The sequence below is a fragment of the Salvelinus alpinus genome, chromosome 30 (genome assembly GCF_045679555.1).
Source record: "Salvelinus alpinus chromosome 30, SLU_Salpinus.1, whole genome shotgun sequence".
Lineage (NCBI taxonomy): Eukaryota > Metazoa > Chordata > Actinopteri > Salmoniformes > Salmonidae > Salvelinus > Salvelinus alpinus.
In genome coordinates, this window is record NC_092115.1 from 2,463,351 (window position 1) to 2,488,732 (window position 25,382).

At 46.0% G+C, this 25,382-nt stretch overlaps 1 protein-coding gene across 2 annotated transcripts; it reads right to left on the bottom strand.

Moving 5' to 3' along the window:
* Window positions 1-556: 556 nt before the first annotated feature.
* On the bottom strand, window positions 557-24,973 carry LOC139560046 (E3 ubiquitin-protein ligase RING2-like). 2 transcript variants are annotated; one of them, XM_071376535.1, is made up of 8 exons: window positions 24,854-24,973; window positions 23,595-23,690; window positions 16,737-16,897; window positions 12,546-12,761; window positions 12,099-12,198; window positions 7,485-7,660; window positions 3,287-3,476; window positions 557-1,561 (listed from the first exon to the last, which is right to left on the bottom strand). In XM_071376535.1, exons 2-8 carry the CDS (start codon window positions 23,679-23,681, stop codon window positions 1,460-1,462), a joined length of 1,032 nt encoding a protein of 343 aa, XP_071232636.1. In that variant the 5' UTR covers window positions 23,682-23,690; window positions 24,854-24,973; the 3' UTR covers window positions 557-1,459. The 2 variants fall into 2 exon arrangements, with proteins under 2 accessions (XP_071232636.1, XP_071232635.1); XM_071376534.1 differs by having other exon boundaries at window positions 558-1,561; window positions 7,485-7,663.
* Between the last annotated feature and the right edge of the window lie 409 nt (window positions 24,974-25,382).

The following is a 25,382-nucleotide window of genomic DNA, read 5'->3' on the forward strand; positions in this document are numbered from 1 at the left end:
GACCACTGGCTAGTCACAACACCTTCAGACAGCAAGTCATAATACATTCAGGTTATCCCAAATGGCCCCCTATTCCATATGCAGTGCCCTACTTTAGACCAGGGTCTGTAGGGCTGTGGTCCAAGCAGTCCACTACATTTGGGACCTAGTTTGAGTTTAGGCAGGTGGTATGAAATACCACCGGCCAACGCCAGAGATGTGTTTAGTAACACTGAACGCCACCCCGGCGCTGCCCTCCTGGACGCCACCCCGGCGCTGCCCTCCTGGACGCCACCCCGCCGCTGCCCTCCTGGACGCCACCCCGCCGCTGCCCTCCTGGACGCCACCCCGCCGCTGCCCTCCTGGACGCCACCCCGCCGCTGCCCTCCTGGACGCCACCCCCCCGCTGCCCTCCTGGACGCCACCCCGCCGCTGCCCTCCTGGACGCCACCCCGCCGCTGCCCTCCTGGACGCCACCCCGCCGCTGCCCTCCTGGACGCCACCCCGCCGCTGCCCTCCTGGACGCCACCCCACCGCTGCCCTCCTGGACGCCACCCCACCGCTGCCCTCCTGGACGCCACCCCACCGCTGCCCTCCTGGACGCCACCCCACCGCTGCCCTCCTGGACGCCACCCCGGCGCTGCCCTCCTGGACGCCACCCCACCGCTGCAGTTCCGTCCCCAGTAATGTTTATGAAGATGTTATGGCTTGCTGATGGATGAGTCAGGTTTTCCTTGTGTAGGCCCCATATACTAACATATCAACTAATATACACCAGACATGGTTAAACAGAGAGGTGTAGAGATCAGAGAAAGATCAGAAAGAGGGAGAGATGGGGGGAGAGAGAAAAAGTTCAGAAAGAGGGAGAGACTGAGGGAGAGGGGGAGATCAGAAAGGGGGAGAGGGGGAGAGACGGAGAGAGAGGGGGAGATCAGAAAGGGGGAGAGACGGAGGGAGAGATCAGAAAGGGGGAGAGACGGAGAGAGAGGGGGATATCAGAAAGGGGGAGAGACGGAGAGAGAGATCAGAAAGGGGGAGAGACGGAGGGAGAGGGGGAGATCAGAAAGGGGGAGAGACGGAGGGAGAGGGGGAGATCAGAAAGGGGGAGAGACGGAGAGAGAGATCAGAAAGGGGGAGAGACGGAGGGAGAGGGGGAGATCAGAAAGGGGGAGAGACGGAGAGAGTGTGAGTCCATAGTGTCTTCCTGGCAGGTCTCCTGGAACCCTATTCCCTGGAACCCTATTCCCTCCTGACACCACCCTGGTACACAGGGAATACGGTATCATTCGGTCTACCCCCCAGGTGTACTCCAGGCGGTCTACCCCCCAGGTGTACTCCAGGCGGTCTACCCCCCAGGTGTACTCCAGGCGGTCTACCCCCCAGGTGTACTCCAGGCGGTCTACCCCCCAGGTGTACTCCAGGCGGTCTACCCCCCAGGTGTACTCCAGGCGGTCTACCCCCCAGGTGTACTCCAGCTGGTCTACTTGTGCTCCTTGGTGGGGGCGAAGAACAGCTCCATGGGCTTGTTCACCTTCCAGTACTTCTCACTGACAAGCTCCAGAGAGAAAGACCCGTTCAGCACCTAGAGGACCGACAGAGAGCATTGTCTGATTTATTGTCTTTCAGGAGGAAATTCTTTCCACACTTCACTAGTTGCATTATATACACAAGCTCACCTGGGTGACCAGTGATTAGACGCAACACTAGGCTAAAGGTCACCTGGGTGACAACTAGGAGTGTGTGCTTATTTGAAGTCCGTCTTGTGACCTTCGAATTAGTATAGAATCAGCATCGTATAGAATTAGCATCGTATAGAATTAGCATAACATTGAATTAGTATAGTATAGAATTAGCATAGTATAGAATTAGCATGGCATGGTATAGAATTTGTGTAGTATAGAATTAGTATAGTATAGAATTAGTATAGAATATAATCAGAAGAGAATTTGTATAGTATAGAATTAGCATAGTATGGTATTAGCATAGTATAGAATTATATAGTATAGAATTGGTATAGTACCTCATTAGTATAGAATTAACATAGTATGGTGTAGAATTAGTATAGCATAGAATTGGCATAGTATAGAATTAGTATAGCATAGTATGGGACCAGTATGGCATAGTATTAGTATAGCATTAGTATAGTATAGAATTGGCACAGTATAGAATTCGTATGGTGTAAAATTAGTAAAGTATACATGTAGTATAGTATAGAATTAGTATAGTATACGTGTAGTATAGAATTAGCATAGAATAGAATTAGTATAGTATAAAATTGGCAGAGTATAGTATTAGTATAGAATTGGTATAGTGTAGTATGGAATTAGTATAGTATAGAATTAGCGCAGTACAGAATTAGTATAGTACGGTATTAGTATAGTATAGAATTAGTATGGTACACATGTATTATAGCATATAATTAGTATAGTATAGGTGTAGTATAGAATTAGAATAGAATTTGTATAGTATTAGTATAGTATAGAATCAGCACAGTATAGAATTAGTATAGTGTAGAATTTGGACAGTATCGTATTAGTACCAGTATAGTATCGAATTAGTATAGTATAAAATTAGTGTAGTATGGAATTAGTATAGTATAGTATGGAATTAGTATGGCATAGTATTAGCATGGTATAAGTATAGAATTTGTAGTGTAAAATTAGTATAGTATACGTGTAGTATAGAAGTAGTATAAGCGTGGTATAGAATTAGCATAGAATAGAATTAGTATAGTACAGTATAGAATTTGTATTGTATAGAATTTGTATAGTATTAGTATAGTGTGGTATAGAATTAGAATAGTAGAGCACAATTAGTATAGCAAGGTATTAGTATAGTATAGAATTAGTATAGTGTATAATTCGTACAGTCTAAGTGTAGTATAGCATTGAATTAGTATAGTATAAATGTAGTATAGAATTAGTATAATATAGAATTAGTATAGTATAGAATTAGTATTGTGTAGAATTAGTATTGTGTAGAATTGGTATAGTATCGAATTAGTATAGAATTAGTACGGCATAGTATTAGCATAGTATAGAATTGGCATAGTATAGAATTAGTATAGTGTAGAATTAGTGTGGTATAAGTGTAGTATAGTATAGCATTTGTGTAGTATAGAATTATCATAGAATTATCATAGAATAGAATTAGTATAGTATAGAATTGGTGTAGTATAGTATAGAATTAGTATGGTATAGAATTAGTATAGAATTAGCATATAATTAGTATAGTGAACTGGCAGTGAGCTGTAGGGATGTAGATGGTGTATTGTCGTAGTATTTGTAGTAATATATTGTATTATTACCGTGAACTGGCCGTTGGCTGTAGGGATATAAATGGTGTATTGTTTCTCGGAGGCAGCGTCTACATTGACGGGGCTGGCATCTCCGTTCTTCCTCAGTTCCTCCAGGGCCAGACGCACAGCCAGGTACTTAGACAGGTGGTCCACTGTGGCGTTACCCGACGTCTTGATGTACCTGGGAACAAACTCAACACTACCCCACACACACACACACACACACACACACACACACACACACACACACACACACACACACACACACACACACACACACACACACACACACACACACACACACACACACACACACAGTTGCATTAGCATACCTCTTGATGAACCTGGGCACTAACTCAATACCACAACACATTACCTGAGGTCTACACACACACACTTTCACTATCTAAACTTTCCCCATTTAAACATCCACAGGTACACTCACTGTTTTTCACAAACAGGATTCAAATACACAGGCCTACGCAGATTAGAAGACACAGGCCTACGCAGATTAGAAGACACAGGCCTACGCAGATTAGAAGACACAGGCCTTCGCAGATTAGAAGACACAGGCCTATGCAGATTAGAAGACACAGGCCTACGCAGATTAGAAGACACAGGCCTACGCAGATTAGAAGACACAGGCCTACGCAGATTAGAAGACACAGGCCTACGCAGATTAGAAGACACAGGCCTACGTAGATTAGAAGACACAGGCCTACGTAGATTAGAAGACACAGGCCTACGTAGATTAGAAGACACAGGCCTATGCAGATTAGAAGACACAGGCCTACGCAGATTAGAAGACACAGGCCTACGCAGATTAGAAGACACAGGCCTTCGCAGATTAGAAGACACAGGCCTATGCAGATTAGAAGACACAGGCCTACGCAGATTAGAAGACACAGGCCTACGCAGATTAGAAGACACAGGCCTACGCAGATTAGAAGACACAGGCCTACGCAGATTAGAAGACACAGGCCTACGCATATTAGAAGACACAGGCCTACGTAGATTAGAAGACACAGGCCTACGTAGATTAGAAGACACAGGCCTATGCAGATTAGAAGACACAGGCCTACGCAGATTAGAAGACACAGGCCTACGCAGATTAGAAGACACAGGCCTACGCAGATTAGAAGACACAGGCCTACGCAGATTAGAAGACACAGGCCTACGCAGATTAGAAGACACAGGCCTACGCAGATTAGAAGACACAGGCCTACGCATATTAGAAGACACAGGCCTACGTAGATTAGAAGACACAGGCCTATGCAGATTAGAAGACACAGGCCTATGCAGATTAGAAGACACAGGCCTATGCAGATTAGAAGATCAACAAACCTCAGTCATTCTAAAGATTTAAAGGTGCACTATGCAGAAATCGCTCTGCCAATTATTAGTTGCTAAAATTCTAATAGTTAATCTCATTTCAGTTTGTACCATCTAAACTGCTGCGAAATATATTGTCCATAACCTAAAATATTGTAATTTCAGCAGTTTGAAGCTGATGTACAAAATCGAAAATAAAAGACAAACGCAAAACTTAACGGGAAGCATAGAAATAGAACAGATCTACCGCTTCTCAGACTGGCTTTCAATGAGAATGACAGATCTATAACACATAGAACAGATCTACCACTTCTCAGACTGGTTTTCAATGAGAATGACAGATCTATAACACATAGAACAGATCTACCGCTTCTCAGACTGGTTTTCAATGAGAATGACAGATCTATAACACATAGAACAGATCTACCGCTTCTCAGACTGGCTTTCAATGAGAATGACAGATCTATAACACATAGAACAGATCTACCGCTTCTCAGACTGGCTTTCAATGAGAATGACAGATCTATAACACATAGAACAGATCTACCGCTTCTCAGACTGGCTTTCAATGAGAATGACAGATCTATAACACATAGAACAGATCTACCGCTTCTTAGACTGGCTTTCAATGAGAATAACAGATCTATAACACATAGAACAGATCTACCGCTTCTCAGACTGGTTTTCAATGAGAATGACAGATCTATAACACATAGAACAGATCTACCGCTTCTCAGACTGGTTTTCAATGAGAATGACAGATCTATAACACATAGAACAGATCTACCACTTCTCAGACTGGTTTTCAATGAGAATGACAGATCTATAACACATAGAACAGATCTACCGCTTCTCAGACTGGCTTTCAATGAGAATGACAGATCTATAACACATAGAACAGATCTACCGCTTCTCAGACTGGCTTTCAATGAGAATGACAGATCTATAACACATAGAACAGATCTACCGCTTCTTAGACTGGCTTTCAATGAGAATGACAGATCTATAACACATAGAACAGATCTACCGCTTCTCAGACTGGTTTTCAATGAGAATGACAGATCTATAACACATAGAACAGATCTACCGCTTCTCAGACTGGCTTTCAATGAGAATGACAGATCTATAACACATAGAACAGATCTACCACTTCTCAGACTGGTTTTCAATGAGAATGACAGATCTATAACACATAGAACAGATCTACCGCTTCTCAGACTGGTTTTCAATGAGAATGACAGATCTATAACACATAGAACAGATCTACCGCTTCTCAGACTGGCTTTCAATGAGAATGACAGATCTATAACACATAGAACAGATCTACCGCTTCTCAGACTGGCTTTCAATGAGAATGACAGATCTATAACACATAGAACAGATCTACCGCTTCTCAGACTGGCTTTCAATGAGAATGACAGATCTATAACACATAGAACAGATCTACCGCTTCTTAGACTGGCTTTCAATGAGAATAACAGATCTATAACACATAGAACAGATCTACCGCTTCTCAGACTGGTTTTCAATGAGAATGACAGATCTATAACACATAGAACAGATCTACCGCTTCTCAGACTGGTTTTCAATGAGAATGACAGATCTATAACACATAGAACAGATCTACCACTTCTCAGACTGGTTTTCAATGAGAATGACAGATCTATAACACATAGAACAGATCTACCGCTTCTCAGACTGGCTTTCAATGAGAATGACAGATCTATAACACATAGAACAGATCTACCGCTTCTCAGACTGGCTTTCAATGAGAATGACAGATCTATAACACATAGAACAGATCTACCGCTTCTTAGACTGGCTTTCAATGAGAATAACAGATCTATAACACATAGAACAGATCTACCGCTTCTCAGACTGGCTTTCAATGAGAATGACAGATCTATAACACATACAACAGATCTACCGCTTCTCAGACTGGCTTTCAATGAGAATGACAGATCTATAACACATAGAACAGATCTACCGCTTCTCAGACTGGCTTTCAATGACACTCTTGGCCAACCAAAAAATGTGAATAACACCGCTTTAATATTGTGCAGATTCTGCACCTGGAACAAACCACCCATCCTGTACCCCACTTAGCCTCAGATCCCCACCTGGTCTGCACGGTGTCCTCCTTGTCCACCCATCCTGTACCCCACTTAGCCTCAGATCCCCACCTGGTCTGCACGGTGTCCTCCTTGTCCACCCATCCTGTACCCCACTTAGCCTCAGATCTACACCTGGTCTGCACGGTGTCCTCCTTGTCCACCCATCCTGTACCCCACTTAGCCTCAGATCCCCACCTGGTCTGCACGGTGTCCTCCTTGTCCACCCATCCTGTACCCCACTTAGCCTCAGATCTAAACCTGGTCTGCACGGTGTCCTCCTTGTCCACCCATCCTGTACCCCACTTAGCCTCAGATCCCCACCTGGTCTGCACAGTGTCCTCCTGTCCACCCATCCTGTACCCCACTTAGCCTCAGATCCCCACCTGGTCTGCACGGTGTCCTCCTTGTCCACCCATCCTGTACCCCACTTAGCCTCAGATCTAAACCTGGTCTGCACGGTGTCCTCCTTGTCCACCCATCCTGTACCCCACTTAGCCTCAGATCCCCACCTGGTCTGCACGGTGTCCTCCTTGTCCACCCATCCTGTACCCCACTTAGCCTCAGATCTACACCTGGTCTGCACGGTGTCCTCCTTGTCCACCCATCCTGTACCCCACTTAGCCTCAGATCTACACCTGGTCTGCACGGTGTCCTCCTTGTCCACCCATCCTGTACCCCACTTAGCCTCAGATCCCCACCTGGTCTGCACGGTGTCCTCCTTGTCCACCCATCCTGTACCCCACTTAGCCTCAGATCCCCACCTGGTCTGCACGGTGTCCTCCTTGTCCATGAGCGTAGGATGAGGACAGAACACCAGTTCTATCTCGCTGGCTCCGTCCACGGCCACGTCTCCTCCTCCTCCGTTCTCTGTAGCGTTGTCCATGTCCAGACCAGAGTCATCTGACGTCTTGGTACGCTTGATGCTCGGCCCCGCCTCCTGCTTTGATTGAAAATATTATTTAATTGGGGGGGGGGGAGAAAAGATACGCGGAACAAAACCCAGGGCATAAAATGTTAAAGCGATGAGATGCTTTAATGAGGAAAGACACACTGACTGGACATCTTGCTGTTATGTTCCTAGGTGTCATTTACTCAACAAAAATGGACATTTGTATGCATTTACACGCCCACTTTACAACAAAACATGTAAACCCCCCACTTCACAATGGAAACGATTTGAAATGGAAAATAAAAAGTATATCACACGCAACATATACACAATACATTACTAATACCCTGCACGTTACCCATCCCATATACACAATACATTACTAATACCCTGCACGCTACCCATCCCATATACACAATACATTACTAATACCCTGCACGCTACCCATCCCATATACACAATACATTACTAATACCCTGCACGCTACCCATCCCATATACACAATACATTACTAATACCCTGCACGCTACCCATCCCATATACACAATACATTACTAATACCCTGCACGCTACCCATCCCATATACACAATACATTACTAATACCCTGCACGCTACCCATCCCATATACACAATACATTACTAATACCCTGCACGCTACCCATCCCATATACACAATACATTACTAATACCCTGCACGCTACCCATCCCATATACACAATACATTACTAATACCCTGCACGCTACCCATCCCATATACACAATACATTACTAATACCCTGCACGCTACCCATCCCATATACACAATACATTACTAATACCCTGCACGCTACCCATCCCATATACACAATACATTACTAATACCCTGCACGCTACCCATCCCATATACACAATACATTACTAATACCCTGCACGCTACCCATCCCATATACACAATACATTACTAATACCCTGCACGCTACCCATCCCATATACACAATACATTACTAATACCCTGCACGCTACCCATCCCATATACACAATACATTACTAATACCCTGCACGCTACCCATCCCATATACACAATACATTACTAATACCCTGCACGCTACCCATCCCATATACACAATACATTACTAATACCCTGCACGCTACCCATCCCATATACACAATACATTACTAATACCCTGCACGCTACCCATCCCATATACACAATACATTACTAATACCCTGCACGCTACCCATCCCATATACACAATACATTACTAATACCCTGCACGCTACCCATCCCATATACACAATACATTACTAATACCCTGCACGCTACCCATCCCATACACACAATACATTACTAATACCCTGCACGCTACCCATCCCATATACACAATACATTACTAATACCCTGCACGCTACCCATCCCATCCCATATACACAATACATTACTAATACCCTGCACGCTACCCATCCCATCCCATATACACAATACATTACTAATACCCTGCACGCTACCCAACCCATCCCATATACACAATACATTACTAATACCCTGCACGCTACCCATCCCATCCCATATACACAATACATTACTAATACCCTGCACGCTACCCATCCCATATACACAATACATTACTAATACCCTGCACGCTACCCATCCCATCTACACAATACATTACTAATACCCTGCACGCTACCCATCCCATCTACACAATACATTACTAATACCCTGCACGCTACCCATCCCATATACACAATACATTACTAATACCCTGCACGCTACCCATCCCATATACACAATACATTACTAATACCCTGCACGCTACCCATCCCATATACACAATACATTACTAATACCCTGCACGCTACCCATCCCATATACACAATACATTACTAATACCCTGCACGCTACCCATCCCATATACACAATACATTACTAATACCCTGCACGCTACCCATCCCATATACACAATACATTACTAATACCCTGCACGCTACCCATCCCATATACACAATACATTACTAATACCCTGCACGCTACCCATCCCATATACACAATACATTACTAATACCCTGCACGCTACCCATCCCATATACACAATACATTACTAATACCCTGCACGCTACCCATCCCATATACACAATACATTACTAATACCCTGCACGCTACCCATCCCATCCCATATACACAATACATTACTAATACCCTGCACGCTACCCATCCCATATACACAATACATTACTAATACCCTGCACGCTACCCATCCCATCTACACAATACATTACTAATACCCTGCACGCTACCCATCCCATATACACAATACATTACTAATACCCTGCACGCTACCCATCCCATATACACAATACATTACTAATACCCTGCACGCTACCCATCCCATATACACAATACATTACTAATACCCTGCACGCTACCCAACCCATCCCATATACACAATACATTACTAATACCCTGCACGCTACCCATCCCATATACACAATACATTACTAATACCCTGCACGCTACCCATCCCATCTACACAATACATTACTAATACCCTGCACGCTACCCAACCCATCCCATATACACAATACATTACTAATACCCTGCACGCTACCCATCCCATCTACACAATACATTACTAATACCCTGCACGCTACCCAACCCATCCCATATACACAATACATTACTAATACCCTGCACGCTACCCATCCCATATACACAATACATTACTAATACCCTGCACGCTACCCATCCCATATACACAATACATTACTAATACCCTGCACGCTACCCATCCCATATACACAATACATTACTAATACCCTGCACGCTACCCATCCCATACACACAATACATTACTAATACCCTGCACGCTACCCATCCCATCCCATATACACAATACATTACTAATACCCTGCACGCTACCCATCCCATCCCATATACACAATACATTACTAATACCCTGCACGCTACCCAACCCATCCCATATACACAATACATTACTAATACCCTGCACGCTACCCATCCCATATACACAATACATTACTAATACCCTGCACGCTACCCATCCCATATACACAATACATTACTAATACCCTGCACGCTACCCATCCCATCCCATATACACAATACATTACTAATACCCTGCACGCTACCCAACCCATCCCATATACACAATACATTACTAATACCCTGCACGCTACCCATCCCATCTACACAATACATTACTAATACCCTGCACGCTACCCATCCCATATACACAATACATTACTAATACCCTGCACGCTACCCATCCCATATACACAATACATTACTAATACCCTGCACGCTACCCATCCCATATACACAATACATTACTAATACCCTGCACGCTACCCATCCCATATACACAATACATTACTAATACCCTGCACGCTACCCATCCCATCCCATATACACAATACATTACTAATACCCTGCACGCTACCCATCCCATATACACAATACATTACTAATACCCTGCACGCTACCCATCCCATATACACAATACATTACTAATACCCTGCACGCTACCCATCCCATATACACAATACATTACTAATACCCTGCACGCTACCCATCCCATATACACAATACATTACTAATACCCTGCACGCTACCCATCCCATATACACAATACATTACTAATACCCTGCACGCTACCCATCCCATATACACAATACATTACTAATACCCTGCACGCTACCCATCCCATATACACAATACATTACTAATACCCTGCACGCTACCCATCCCATATACACAATACATTACTAATACCCTGCACGCTACCCATCCCATATACACAATACATTACTAATACCCTGCACGCTACCCATCCCATATACACAATACATTACTAATACCCTGCACGCTACCCATCCCATATAAACAATACATTACTAATACCCTGCACGCTACCCATCCCCATATACACAATACATTACTAATACCCTGCACGCTACCCATCCCATATACACAATACATTACTAATACCCTGCACGCTACCCATCCCATATACACAATACATTACTAATACCCTGCACGCTACCCATCCCATATACACAATACATTACTAATACCCTGCACGGTACCCATCCCATATACATTGTACACGTCTCATACAGCCACATACGTAATACATCCTACCCTTACACGTTCTGTCAGTGGCCTGCTAGCACAACTCAGTTTCACTGTTTGCTGTTTAGGTATTTGATAGACATGGGAATATGATTGTACAAATCCAGGCAGGTTTTCAATAAATCCTGTTTGGAGGAACCCGGATTTCCTGCTTTTTCCTGATACCGGGAATTTCTGAAAAACCTGGGAATTTTGGGGACGTTACTGGCAATCTGCAACCCTACATGGGATTTTATTTAACTAGGCAAGTCAGTGAAGAACAAATTCTTATTTACAATGATGGCCTACCGGGGAACAGTGGGTTAACTGCCTGTTCAGGGGCAGAACGACAGGGGCAGATGAAGGAATGCTCATACCTGGTTGGAGTGGACGGAGGCATTGCTGCAGTGGGAGGAGTCACCATTGTCCTCCGCCCCGCTCCCGTTCTCCAGCTGGTGCTTCTTCCCTCGCTGCAGCCTGCAGTGACACCCAGTGGTAGGAGGAGGTCAGATTTAAATTCCATTTTATAAAGTAACATTCAATTTGACCATAGTTCTAGAAACATGTTTTAAATCATAGGGTAAGTTGTTCTGACCTTTGTGAGGAGACACCTAAATGGGAAAATGTTATTAAAATGAGAATAGCCGTACAGTCACGGGCTGTATCTCAAGGCCCTCCTCGATGCTGTGGGTTAAGGGTCAGGAAAAAGCGTTAAGGGTTAGGGTACAGTACCTGTTCATGGCTTGTAATCCTGAGGCCCTCCTCAATGCTGTGGGACAGGGTTAAGGGTCAGGAGTTAAAGGTCAGAAGTCAGGGTACAGTACCTGTTCTTGGCTTGTATCTTGAGGCCCTCCTCGATGCTGTGGGACAGGGCCTGCTGGTTGTTGTGTTTGGAGATGCGGGCCAGAACCCTCTCCTGGTGGGCCTCGTACTCATCTCTGCTGGGGTAGATTTTACTGATGAGGGCGTCGAAGTTAGGGTCCGGCCGCAGGGACCGCTTAGACACCAGCTTCTTTCTGCACGTAGGGCATTCCTTGTTGCTGGGTAGAACGAACACAGACAGAGGTTAGAACGTCACCTGAGGTAATGATGTCCAGTGTCACTAAAGTGATCATGACGGTTCATATGGTTAGTAGACACAGATAAATACACCACGACTGGGTAGTCAACAGATACATACACCACGACTGGGTAGTCAACAGATACATACACCACGACTGGGTAGTCAACAGATACATACTCCACGACTGGGTAGTCAACAGATACATACACCACGACTGGGTAGTCAACAGATACATACACCACGACTGGGTAGTCAACAGATATACACCACGACTGGGTAGTCAACAGTAGCATGTGGTGGTGGTGGTGTGTCAACAGTAGCATGTGGTGGTGGTGGTGTCAACAGTAGCATGTGGTGGTGGTGGTGTCAACAGTAGCATGTGGTGGTGGTGGTGTGTCAACAGTAGCATGTGGTGGTGGTGGTGTCAACAGTAGCATGTGGTGGTGGTGTCAACAGTAGCATGTGGTGGTGGTGGTGGTGTCAACAGTAGCATGTGGTGGTGGTGTGTCAACAGTAGCATGTGGTGGTGGTGGTGGTGTGTCAACAGTAGCATGTGGTGGTGATGGTGGTGGTGTCAACAGTAGCATGTGGTGATGGTGGTGGTGTCAACAGTAGCATGTGGTGGTGGTGGTGGTGTCAACAGTAGCATGTGGTGGTGGTGGTGTCAACAGTAGCATGTGGTGGTGGTGGTGGTGGTGGTGTCAACAGTAGCATGTGGTGGTGGTGGTGGTGGTGTCAACAGTAGCATGTGGTGGTGGTGGTGGTGTCAACAGTAGCATGTGGTGGTGGTGGTGGTGGTGTCAACAGTAGCATGTGGTGGTGGTGGTGTCAACAGTAGCATGTGGTGGTGGTGGTGGTGTCAACAGTAGCATGTGGTGGTGGTGGTGGTGTCAACAGTAGCATGTGGTGGTGGTGGTGTCAACAGTAGCATGTGGTGGTGGTGGTGGTGTCAACAGTAGCATGTGGTGGTGGTGTCAACAGTAGCATGTGGTGGTGGTGGTGGTGTCAACAGTAGCATGTGGTGGTGGTGGTGGTGTCAACAGTAGCATGTGGTGGTGGTGTCAACAGTAGCATGTGGTGGTGGTGTCAACAGTAGCATGTGGTGGTGGTGGTGATGTCAACAGTAGCATGTGGTGGTGGTGGTGATGTCAACAGTAGCATGTGGTGGTGGTGTCAACAGTAGCATGTGGTGGTGGTGTCAACAGTAGCATGTGGTGGTGGTGGTGGTGTCAACAGTAGCATGTGGTGGTGGTGTCAACAGTAGCATGTGGTGGTGGTGGTGGTGTCAACAGTAGCATGTGGTGGTGGTGTCAACAGTAGCATGTGGTGGTGGTGTCAACAGTAGCATGTGGTGGTGGTGGTGGTGGTGTCAACAGTAGCATGTGGTGGTGGTGGTGTCAACAGTAGCATGTGGTGGTGGTGGTGGTGTCAACAGTAGCATGTGGTGGTGGTGGTGATGTCAACAGTAGCATGTGGTGGTGGTGTGTCAACAGTAGCATGTGGTGGTGGTGGTGTCAACAGTAGCATGTGGTGGTGGTGGTGGTGTCAACAGTAGCATGTGGTGGTGGTGGTGTTGTGTCAACAGTAGCATGTGGTGGTGGTGGTGGTGTGTCAACAGTAGCATGTGGTGGTGGTGTCAACAGTAGCATGTGGTGGTGGTGGTGTGTCAACAGTAGCATGTGGTGGTGGTGGTGGTGGTGGTGGTGTCAACAGTAGCATGTGGTGGTGGTGGTGGTGGTGTGTCAACAGTAGCATGTGGTGGTGGTGTCAACAGTAGCATGTGGTGGTGGTGGTGGTGTGTCAACAGTAGCATGTGGTGGTGGTGGTGTCAACAGTAGCATGTGGTGGTGGTGGTGGTGTGTCAACAGTAGCATGTGGTGGTGGTGGTGTCAACAGTAGCATGTGGTGGTGGTGGTGGTGTCAACAGTAGCATGTGGTGGTGGTGGTGTCAACAGTAGCATGTGGTGGTGGTGGTGTCAACAGTAGCATGTGGTGGTGGTGTCAACAGCAGCATGTGGTGGTGGTGGTGGTGTCAACAGTAGCATGTGGTGGTGGTGGTGGTGTCAACAGTAGCATGTGGTGGTGGTGGTGTCAACAGTAGCATGTGGTGGTGGTGGTGTCAACAGTAGCATGTGGTGGTGGTGTCACCAGTAGCATGTGGTGGTGGTGGTGGTGTCAACAGTAGCATGTGGTGGTGGTGGTGTCAACAGTAGCATGTGGTAGTGGTGGTGTCAACAGTAGCATGTGGTAGTGGTGGTGTCAACAGTAGCATGTGGTGGTGGTGGTGTCAACAGTAGCATGTGGTGGTGGTGGTGGTGTGTCAACAGTAGCATGTGGTGGTGGTGTCAACAGTAGCATGTGGTGGTGGTGTGTCAACAGTAGCATGTGGTGGTGGTGTGTCAACAGTAGCATGTGGTGGTGGTGGTGGTGTGTCAACAGTAGCATGTGGTGGTGGTGTCAACAGTAGCATGTGGTGGTGGTGTGTCAACAGTAGCATGTGGTGGTGGTGGTGTCAACAGTAGCATGTGGTGGTGGTGGTGTCAACAGTAGCATGTGGTGGTGGTGTCAACAGTAGCATGCGGTGGTGGTGGTGGTGTCAACAGTAGCATGTGGTGGTGATGGGTAGGTGAGGTTACTTTAGGGTAGATTAGGGGTACATACCCTGATCTGAGGGCGGTGATGATGGGTAGGGTAGGTTACTATAGGGTAGGTGAGGTTACTTTAGGGTAGGTGAGGTTACTTTAGGGTAGGGTAGGGTAGGTTACTATAGGGTAGGGTAGGTTACTTTAGGGTAGGGTAGGTTACTTTAGGGTAGGGTAGGTTACTATAGGGTAGGGTAGGTTACTATAGGGTGGGGTAGGTTACTTTAGGGTAGGGTAGGTTACGTTACTTTAGGGTAGGTTACTTTAGGGTAGGGTAAGTTACTATAGGGTAGGTTACTTTAGGGTAGGGTAGGTTACTATAGGGTAGGGTAGGTTACTTTAGGGTAGGGTAATTACTATAGGGTAGGTTACTTTAGGGTAGGTTACTTTAGGGTAGGTTACTATAGGGTAGGGTAGGGGTACATACCCTGATCTGAGGTAGTGATGTAGGGTAGGGTAGGTTACTTTAGGGTAGGTTAGGGGTACATACCCTGAACTGAGGTAGTGATGAAGGGTAGGGTAGGTTACTTTAGGGTAGGTTAGGGGTACATACCCTGATCTGAGGTAGTGATGAAGGGTAGGGTAGGTTACTTTAGGGTAGGTTAGGGGTACATACCCTGATCTGAGGGCGGTGATGATGGGTAGGGTAGGTTACTTTAGGGTAGGTTACTTTAGGGCAGGGTAGGTTAGATGAGGGTAGGGTAGGGTAGGTTACTATAGGGTAGGTTACTATAGGGTAGGGTAGGTTACTATAGGGTAGGTTAGGGTAGGGTAGGGTAGGTTACTATAGGGTAGGGTAGGTTACTATAGGGTAGGGTAGATTACTTTAGGGTAGGGTAGGTTACTATAGGGTAGGGTAGGTTACTATAGGGTAGGGTAGGGTAGGTTACTATAGGGTAGGGTAGGTTACTATAGGGTAGGGTAGGTTACTTTAGGGTAGGGTAGGTTACTTTAGGGTAGGTTACTATAGGGTAGGGTAGGTTACTATAGGGTAGGGTAGGTTACTATAGGGTAGGTTACTATAGGGTAGGGTAGGTTACTATAGGGTAGGGTAGGTTACTATAGGGTAGGGTAGGTTACTATAGGGTAGGGTAGGGTAGGTTACTATAGGGTAGGGTAGGTTACTATATGGTAGGGTAGGTTACTTTAGGGTAGGGTAGGTTACTATAGGGTAGGGTAGGGTAGGTTACTATAGGGTAGGGTAGGTTACTATAGGGTAGGGTAGGTTACTATAGGGTAGGGTAGGTTACTATAGGGTAGGGTAGGGTAGGTTACTATAGGGTAGGTTACTATAGGGTAGGGGGACATACCCTGATCTGAGGGCGGTGATGATGCAGTCGGCACAGAAGCGGTGCAGACATTCCTTGGTTGTCATGGTGTTCTTCAGCATGTCCAGACAGATGGGACACATCAGCTCACTGTGGAGACTCCTGGGAGACACCGCGATCTCCAGCCCATCTGTGATGGCCTCCTACAGGGGACAAACAGACGGGACACATCAGCTCACTGTGGAGACTCCTGGGAGACACAGCGATCTCCAGCCCATCTGTGATGGCCTCCTACAGGGGACAAACAGACGGGACACATCAGCTCACTGTGGAGACTCCAGACCACGACGCTCCTACAGGTAACAAACAGACCATCACCCTCCTACAGGGGTCAAACAGACCATCACCCTGCTACAGGGAACAAACAGACCATCACCCTGCTACAGGGAACAAACAGACCATCACCCTGCTACAGGGAACAAACAGACCATCACCCTGCTACAGGGAACAAACAGACCATCACCCTGCTACAGGGAACAAACAGACCATCACCCTGCTACAGGGAACAAACAGACCATCACCCTGCTACAGGGAACAAACAGACCATCACCCTCCTACAGGGAACAAACAGACCATCACCCTGCTACAGGTAACAAACAGACCATCACCCTCCAACAGGGAACAAACAGACCATCACCCTGCTACAGGGAACAAACAGACCATCACCCTGCTACAGGGAACAAACAGACCATCACCCTGCTACAGGGAACAAACAGACCATCACCCTCCTACAGGGAACAAACAGACCATCACCCTCCTAAAGGGGTCAAACAGACCATCACCCTCCTACAGGGAACAAACAGACCATCACCCTCCTACAGGGAACAAACAGACCATCACCCTGCTACAGGGAACAAACAGACCATCACCCTGCTACAGGGAACAAACAGACCATCACCCTGCTACAGGGAACAAACAGACCATCACCCTGCTACAGGGAACAAACAGACCATCACCCTGCTACAGGGAACAAACAGACCATCACCCTGCTACAGGGAACAAACAGACCATGACCCTCTTAAAGGGGACAAACAGACCATCACCCTGCTACAGGGAACAAACAGACCATCACCCTGCTACAGGGAACAAACAGACCACGACCCTCCTACAGGGAACAAACAGACCATCACCCTGCTACAGGGAACAAACAGACCATGACCCTCTTAAAGGGGACAAACAGACCATCACCCTGCTACAGGGAACAAACAGACCATCACCCTGCTACAGGGAACAAACAGACCATCACCCTCCTACAGGGAACAAACAGACCATCACCCTCCTACAGGGAACAAACAGACCACGACCCTCCTACAGGGAACAAACAGACCACGACCATCCTACAGGGGACAAACAGACCATCACCCTCCTACAGGGAACAAACAGACCATCACCCTCCTACAGGGAACAAACAGACCATCACCCTCCTACAGGGAACAAACAGACCATCACCCTCCTACAGGAACAAACAGACCATCACCCTCCTACAGGGAACAAACAGACCATCACCCTCCTACAGGGAACAAACAGACCATCACCCTCCTACAGGGAACAAACAGACCATCACCCTGCTACAGGGAACAAACAGACCACGACCCTCCTACAGGGAACAAACAGACCATCACCCTCCTACAGGGGACAAAGAGACCATCACTCCTACAGGGGACAAACAGACCATCACCCTCCTACAGGGGACAAACATACCATCACCCTCCTACAGGGAACAAACAGACCATCACCCTCCTACAGGGAACAAACAGACCATCACCCTCCTACAGGGAACAAACAGACCATCACCCTCCTACAGGGAACAAACAGACCATCACCCTGCTACAGGGAACAAACAGACCACGACCCTCCTACAGGGAACAAACAGACCATCACCCTCCTACAGGGCACAAACAGACCATCACCCTCCTACAGGGAACAAACAGACCATCACCCTCCTACAGGGAACAAACAGACCATCACCCTCCTACAGGGAACAAACAGACCATCACCCTCCTACAGGGAACAAACAGACCATCACCCTCCTACAGGGAACAAACAGACCATCACCCTCCTACAGGGAACAAACAGACCATCACCCTCCTACAGGAACAAACAGACCATCACCCTCCTACAGGGAACAAACAAACCATCACCCTCCTACAGGGAACAAACAGACCATCACCCTCCTACAGGGAACAAACAGACCATCACCCTCCTACAGGGAACAAACAGACCATCACCCTGCTACAGGGAACAAACAGACCATCACCCTGCTACAGGGGACAAACAGACCATCACCCTGCTACAGGGAACAAACAGACCACGACCCTCCTACAGGGAACAAACAGACCATCACCCTCCTACAGGGAACAAACAGACCATCACCCTCCTACAGGGCACAAACAGACCATCACCCTCCTACAGGGAACAAACAGACCATCACCCTCCTACAGGGAACAAACAGACCACGACCCTCCTACAGGGAACAAACAGACCATCACCCTCTACAGGGAACAAACAGACCATCACCCTCCTACAGGGAACAGACCACGACCCTCCTACAGGGAACAAACAGACCATCACCCTCCTACAGGGAACAAACCAGCCCTACCGCTGATTAGACAGTATTACCACCTTCCCTGACAGCAAACTGAGTTGAGGCTAATGTGGATGCTATATCTGTTCAAAGGGGAAATCATTGCTTGTTCTTTCTGAGGAAACTCCACAGTTTCTGGGTCGATAAGACGCTGATGACAATCTTCTGCAGATCGTTAATTGAAACCATATTAATATTCAATATGATCTGCTGTTTTGGTAATCTAAACAGAGTAAGAACAGGCTGGGTAACATTGTTAAACTAAGTAGAGGGATCATATGTATGAACTTTCACCTTTATCAGACACTACACATATGTAAGGAGCCATCCATTCTGAGGGAATCCCTCCCTGACCAAGCGCCTTCTCCTCCAATTGCTCAGTTTGGCCAGCTCTAGAAAGAGTCTTGGTGGTTCCAAACGTCTTCCATTTAAGAATGATGGAGACCACTGTGTTCTTGGGGACCTTCAATGCTGCAGACATTTTTCCCCAGATATGTGCCTCGACACAATCCTGTCTCGAAGCACTACGGACAATTCCTTCAACGTCATGGCTTGGTTTTTTATTCTGACATGCACTGTCAACTGTGGGACCTTATATAGACAGGTGTGTGCCTTTCCAAATCATGTCCAATCAATTGAATTTACCACAGGTGGACTCCAATCAAGTTGTAGAAACATCAAGGATGATCAATGGAAACAGGATGCACCTGAGCTCCATTTTGAGTCTCAAAGTAAAGGATTTGAATACTTATGTAAATACGGTATCTTTAATTTTTAATACTTAGCAAAAATGTCTAAAAAACTGTTTTTGTTTTGTCATTATGGGGTATTGTGTGTAGATTGATGAGGGATTTAAAAAATATATATCAATTTTATAATAGGGCTGTAACATAAACCGTGGAAAAAGTCAAGGGGTCTGAATACTTTCCGAATGCACTGTATGAACCCTGATCTGTGACAAACTCTCAAATCTCCATTATGAACTTTAAACTAAAGTTCATAACTACCGGTGGAGTCCTCTGTAGCTCATACAGACTGAGGTGTTACATTAACGTGGTCCCTACCTGTGGAGTCCTCTGTAACTCATACAGACTGAGGTGTTACATTAATGTGGTCCCTACCTGTGGAGTCCTCTGTAACTCATACAGACTGAGGTGTTACATTAACGTGGTCCCTACCTGTGGAGTCCTCTGTAACTCATACAGACTGAGGTGTTACATTAACGTGGTCCCTACCTGTGGAGTCCTCTGTAGCTCATACAGACTGAGGTGTTACATTAACGTGGTCCCTACCTGTGGAGTCTTCTGTAGCTCATACAGACTGAGGTGTTACATTAACGTGGTCCCTACCTGTGGAGTCCTCTGTAGCTCATACAGACTGAGGTGTTACATTAACGTGGTCCCTACCTGTGGAGTCCTCTGTAGCTCATACAGACTGAAGTGTTACATTAACGTGGTCCCTACCTGTGGAATCCTCTGTAGCTCATACAGACTGAGGTGTTACATTAATGTGGTCCCTACCTGTGGAGTCCTCTGTAGCTCATACAGACTGAGGTGTTACATTAACGTGGTCCCTACCTGTGGAGTCTTCTGTAGCTCATACAGACTGAGGTGTTACATTAACGTGGTCCCTACCTGTGGAGTCCTCTGTAGCTCATACAGACTGAGGTGTTACATTAACGTGGTCCCTACCTGTGGAGTCCTCTGTAGCTCATACAGACTGAGGTGTTACATTAACGTGGTCCCTACCTGTGGAGTCCTCTGTAGCTCATACAGACTGAAGTGTTACATTAACGTGGTCCCTACCTGTGGAATCCTCTGTAGCTCATACAGACTGAGGTGTTACATTAACGTGGTCCCTACCTGTGGAGTCCTCTGTAGCTCATACAGACTGAGGTGTTACATTAACGTGGTCCCTACCTGTGGAGTCCTCTGTAGCTCATACAGACTGAGGTGTTACATTAACGTGGTCCCTACCTGTGGAGTCCTCTGTAGCTCATACAGACTGAAGTGTTACATTAACGTGGTCCCTACCTGTGGAATCCTCTGTAGCTCATACAGACTGAGGTGTTACATTAATGTGGTCCCTACCTGTGGAGTCCTCTGTAGCTCATACAGACTGAGGTGTTACATTAACGTGGTCCCTACCTGTGGAGTCCTCTGTAGCTCATACAGACTGAGGTGTTACATTAACGTGGTCCCTACCTGTGGAGTCCTCTGTAGCTCATACAGACTGAAGTGTTACATTAACGTGGTCCCTACCTGTGGAATCCTCTGTAGCTCATACAGACTGAGGTGTTACATTAACGTGGTCCCTACCTGTGGAGTCCTCTGTAGCTCATACAGACTGAGGTGTTACATTAACGTGGTCCCTACCTGTGGAGTCCTCTGTAGCTCATACAGACTGAGGTGTTACATTAACGTGGTCCCTACCTGTGGAGTCCTCTGTAGCTCATACAGACTGAAGTGTTACATTAACGTGGTCCCTACCTGTGGAATCCTCTGTAGCTCATACAGACTGAGGTGTTACATTAATGTGGTCCCTACCTGTGGAATCCTCTGTAGCTCATACAGACTGAAGTGTTACATTAACGTGGTCCCTACCTGTGGAATCCTCTGTAGCTCATACAGACTGAGGTGTTACATTAATGTGGTCCCTACCTGTGGAGTCCTCTGTAGCTCATACAGACTGAAGTGTTACATTAACGTGGTCCCTACCTGTGGAATCCTCTGTAGCTCATACAGACTGAAGTGTTACATTAATGTGGTCCCTACCTGTGGAGTCCTCTGTAGCTCATACAGACTGAAGTGTTACATTAACGTGGTCCCTACCTGTGGAATCCTCTGTAGCTCATACAGACTGAAGTGTTACATTAACGTGGTCCCTACCTGTGGAATCCTCTGTAGCTCATACAGACTGAGGTGTTACATTAATGTGGTCCCTACCTGTGGAGTCCTCTGTAGCTCATACAGACTGAGGTGTTACATTAATGTGGTCCCTACCTGTGGAATCCTCTGTAGCTCATACAGACTGAGGTGTTACATTAATGTGGTCCCTACCTGTGGAGTCCTCTGTAGCTCATACAGACTGAAGTGTTACATTAACGTGGTCCCTACCTGTGGAGTCCTCTGTAGCTCATACAGACTGAGGTGTTACATTAATGTGGTCCCTACCTGTGGAGTCCTCTGTAGCTCATACAGACTGAAGTGTTACATTAATGTGGTCCCTACCTGTGGAGTCCTCTGTAGCTCATACAGACTGAAGTGTTACATTAACGTGGTCCCTACCTGTGGAATCCTCTGTAGCTCATACAGACTGAAGTGTTACATTAATGTGGTCCCTACCTGTGGAGTCCTCTGTAGCTCATACAGACTGAAGTGTTACATTAACGTGGTCCCTACCTGTGGAATCCTCTGTAGCTCATACAGACTGAAGTGTTACATTAACGTGGTCCCTACCTGTGGAATCCTCTGTAGCTCATACAGACTGAGGTGTTACATTAATGTGGTCCCTACCTGTGGAGTCCTCTGTAGCTCATACAGACTGAGGTGTTACATTAATGTGGTCCCTACCTGTGGAATCCTCTGTAGCTCATACAGACTGAGGTGTTACATTAATGTGGTCCCTACCTGTGGAGTCCTCTGTAGCTCATACAGACTGAGGTGTTACATTAATGTGGTCCCTACCTGTGGAGTCCTCTGTAGCTCATACAGACTGAAGTGTTACATTAATGTGGTCCCTACCTGTGGAGTCTTCTGTAGCTCATACAGACTGAAGTGTTACATTAATGTGGTCCCTACCTGTGGAGTCCTCTGTAGCTCATACAGACTGAGGTGTTACATTAACGTGGTCCCTACCTGTGGAGTCCTCTGTAGCTCATACAGACTGAGGTGTTACATTAATGTGGTCCCTACCTGTGGAGTCCTCTGTAGCTCATACAGACTGAGGTGTTACATTAATGTGGTCCCTACCTGTGGAGTCCTCTGTAGCTCATACAGACTGAGGTGTTACATTAATGTGGTCCCTACCTGTGGAGTCCTCTGTAGCTCATACAGACTGAGGTGTTACATTAATGTGGTCCCTACCTGTGGAGTCCTCTGTAGCTCATACAGACTGAAGTGTTACATTAACGTGGTCCCTACCTGTGGAGTCCTCTGTAGCTCATACAGACTGAGGTGTTACATTAACGTGGTCCCTACCTGTGGAGTCCTCTGTAGCTCATACAGACTGAGGTGTTACATTAACGTGGTCCCTACCTGTGGAATCCTCTGTAGCTCATACAGACTGAGTTCCCAGGTCTTACTGAGGGGTTGCACCCCGTTCGTCTGCACTGTCTGCGTCATAGTCCCAATCTGGAATAAAATAACATAATAATTAAAATGGACCAAAAACACATCCATCCATCTCTCTCTCTCTCTCCCTCCCTCCCTCTCACACACGCTTACTTTTGGTTAGCACCGTTTAACAAAATGTTTACATTTCATGTGCAGAAAAGAAAAACAGAGAAGCTAGATAAATTGATAAATAGGTAGCTAGATCATCCGGGGACTGGAAAACAAAAATAACTTAAACATTGCAGTGATGTCAAATCACTGTTTCGTTGCAGATGCAAAGTTTGGTAACAGAATGACGGAACCAACAGCACAAACGGTCATTATTTCTGTTACCAAACATTGGATCGGCACTGTTCTTCAAGTAAATGTGTTTTTGTAAAATTATCTGTGGAAATTGTTAAAAGAGGTCAATGTACATTGAGTTGTGCTTAGGGTTAAATTTGGCATCATTGGTTTTAGTTTGACATACCCTTTTAAAGAGAAAAATCTGAGTCTCAGCATCACTCTGTTACCATGGAATTTCCCTTCGACAGCATCTGATGGTTTGACAGTTAGCTAGGATTCATTTTTTTTTTTGCCTCCAAAAGCACATTAATTAGCTAGCAACCCGGAGTACAATCATACCAATGCATACTTTAATCTATTTTGGGAGGCAACGCTCTTAAAAATGAATGTATTTTATATATCCAGTGTTATGTACCAGACAGTGGAACAAAACATTATTAGCTAGCTAACACTGCTAACACAGCATTAGCAGTTAGCTTTCCCATTTGTCTTTGTGTTGAATTATGGCTGCTAACGTTACAGATGTGCGCATACAGAATCGCCTGGATAAAATCCGCTATATAGCCCTGAACTTTTTACTTATTTTTTTACTTCATATCTATGCATAATGCCTATGCGCAACAAGATAGATGGCGTTTATTGTATATTATTCTGCACTATCACTAGAAAAAACCCACATAAAGACAGGTTAGCTGGCTAACTTAAGGTTAGCTACAGTAGCTACAACAGCTGCGACCGAGCCTCACGATCAATCAACGATGCACTAATATACAAGCGATCTATTTTTCAATGTACCATTAGCTGATTCACCCTTTTTTTATCGTTACTGTAGTCGTCTAACTACGAAGCTGAAAAACATTCAAATATCACCGAAACGTGTTTGTTTATGTACTTACATGCTGTGTTGTGGATACAGACTATGCAGCCAGCGCGTTCCCGTTCTGGCGATTTCAATATGGCGGATTTTGCCGTCGCAGTGGGTTTTGGGAAACGTAGGCACACTGGCCAAAAAGTTTCACAAATTTGCCCCTCTAATTCTTGTTCCGCTTCAGCAGAGCGGAAGAGGCGAAACGAGAGGGATAGTTGGGCCAAAATATGTATTTTCCAGCAGGTGACGTTTTTTTCGCTCATCAAGCGATTCGTTTTTGTATGGAGGTCAATGAGAGAGCGCCGAATTTTATTGACAAAATGTAATGGCTTATTTTATCAAATATACGTTTCGTTTTGCTTAGGTTGTTACAAGTGTAATGATATAAGTAGGACACGTGATATCCTGGCAACTTTGAGAACAAATACTTTATATCGGAGTTTTGCCTGTTGTTCACAGGATATCTGCTTTATCCTTTGCTAGAATAGTCCCAGTTGATGCTCCAGACTTCCTTCTATTTTTGAATATATTTATTTTCGTTAGCTAGGTTTCCAACT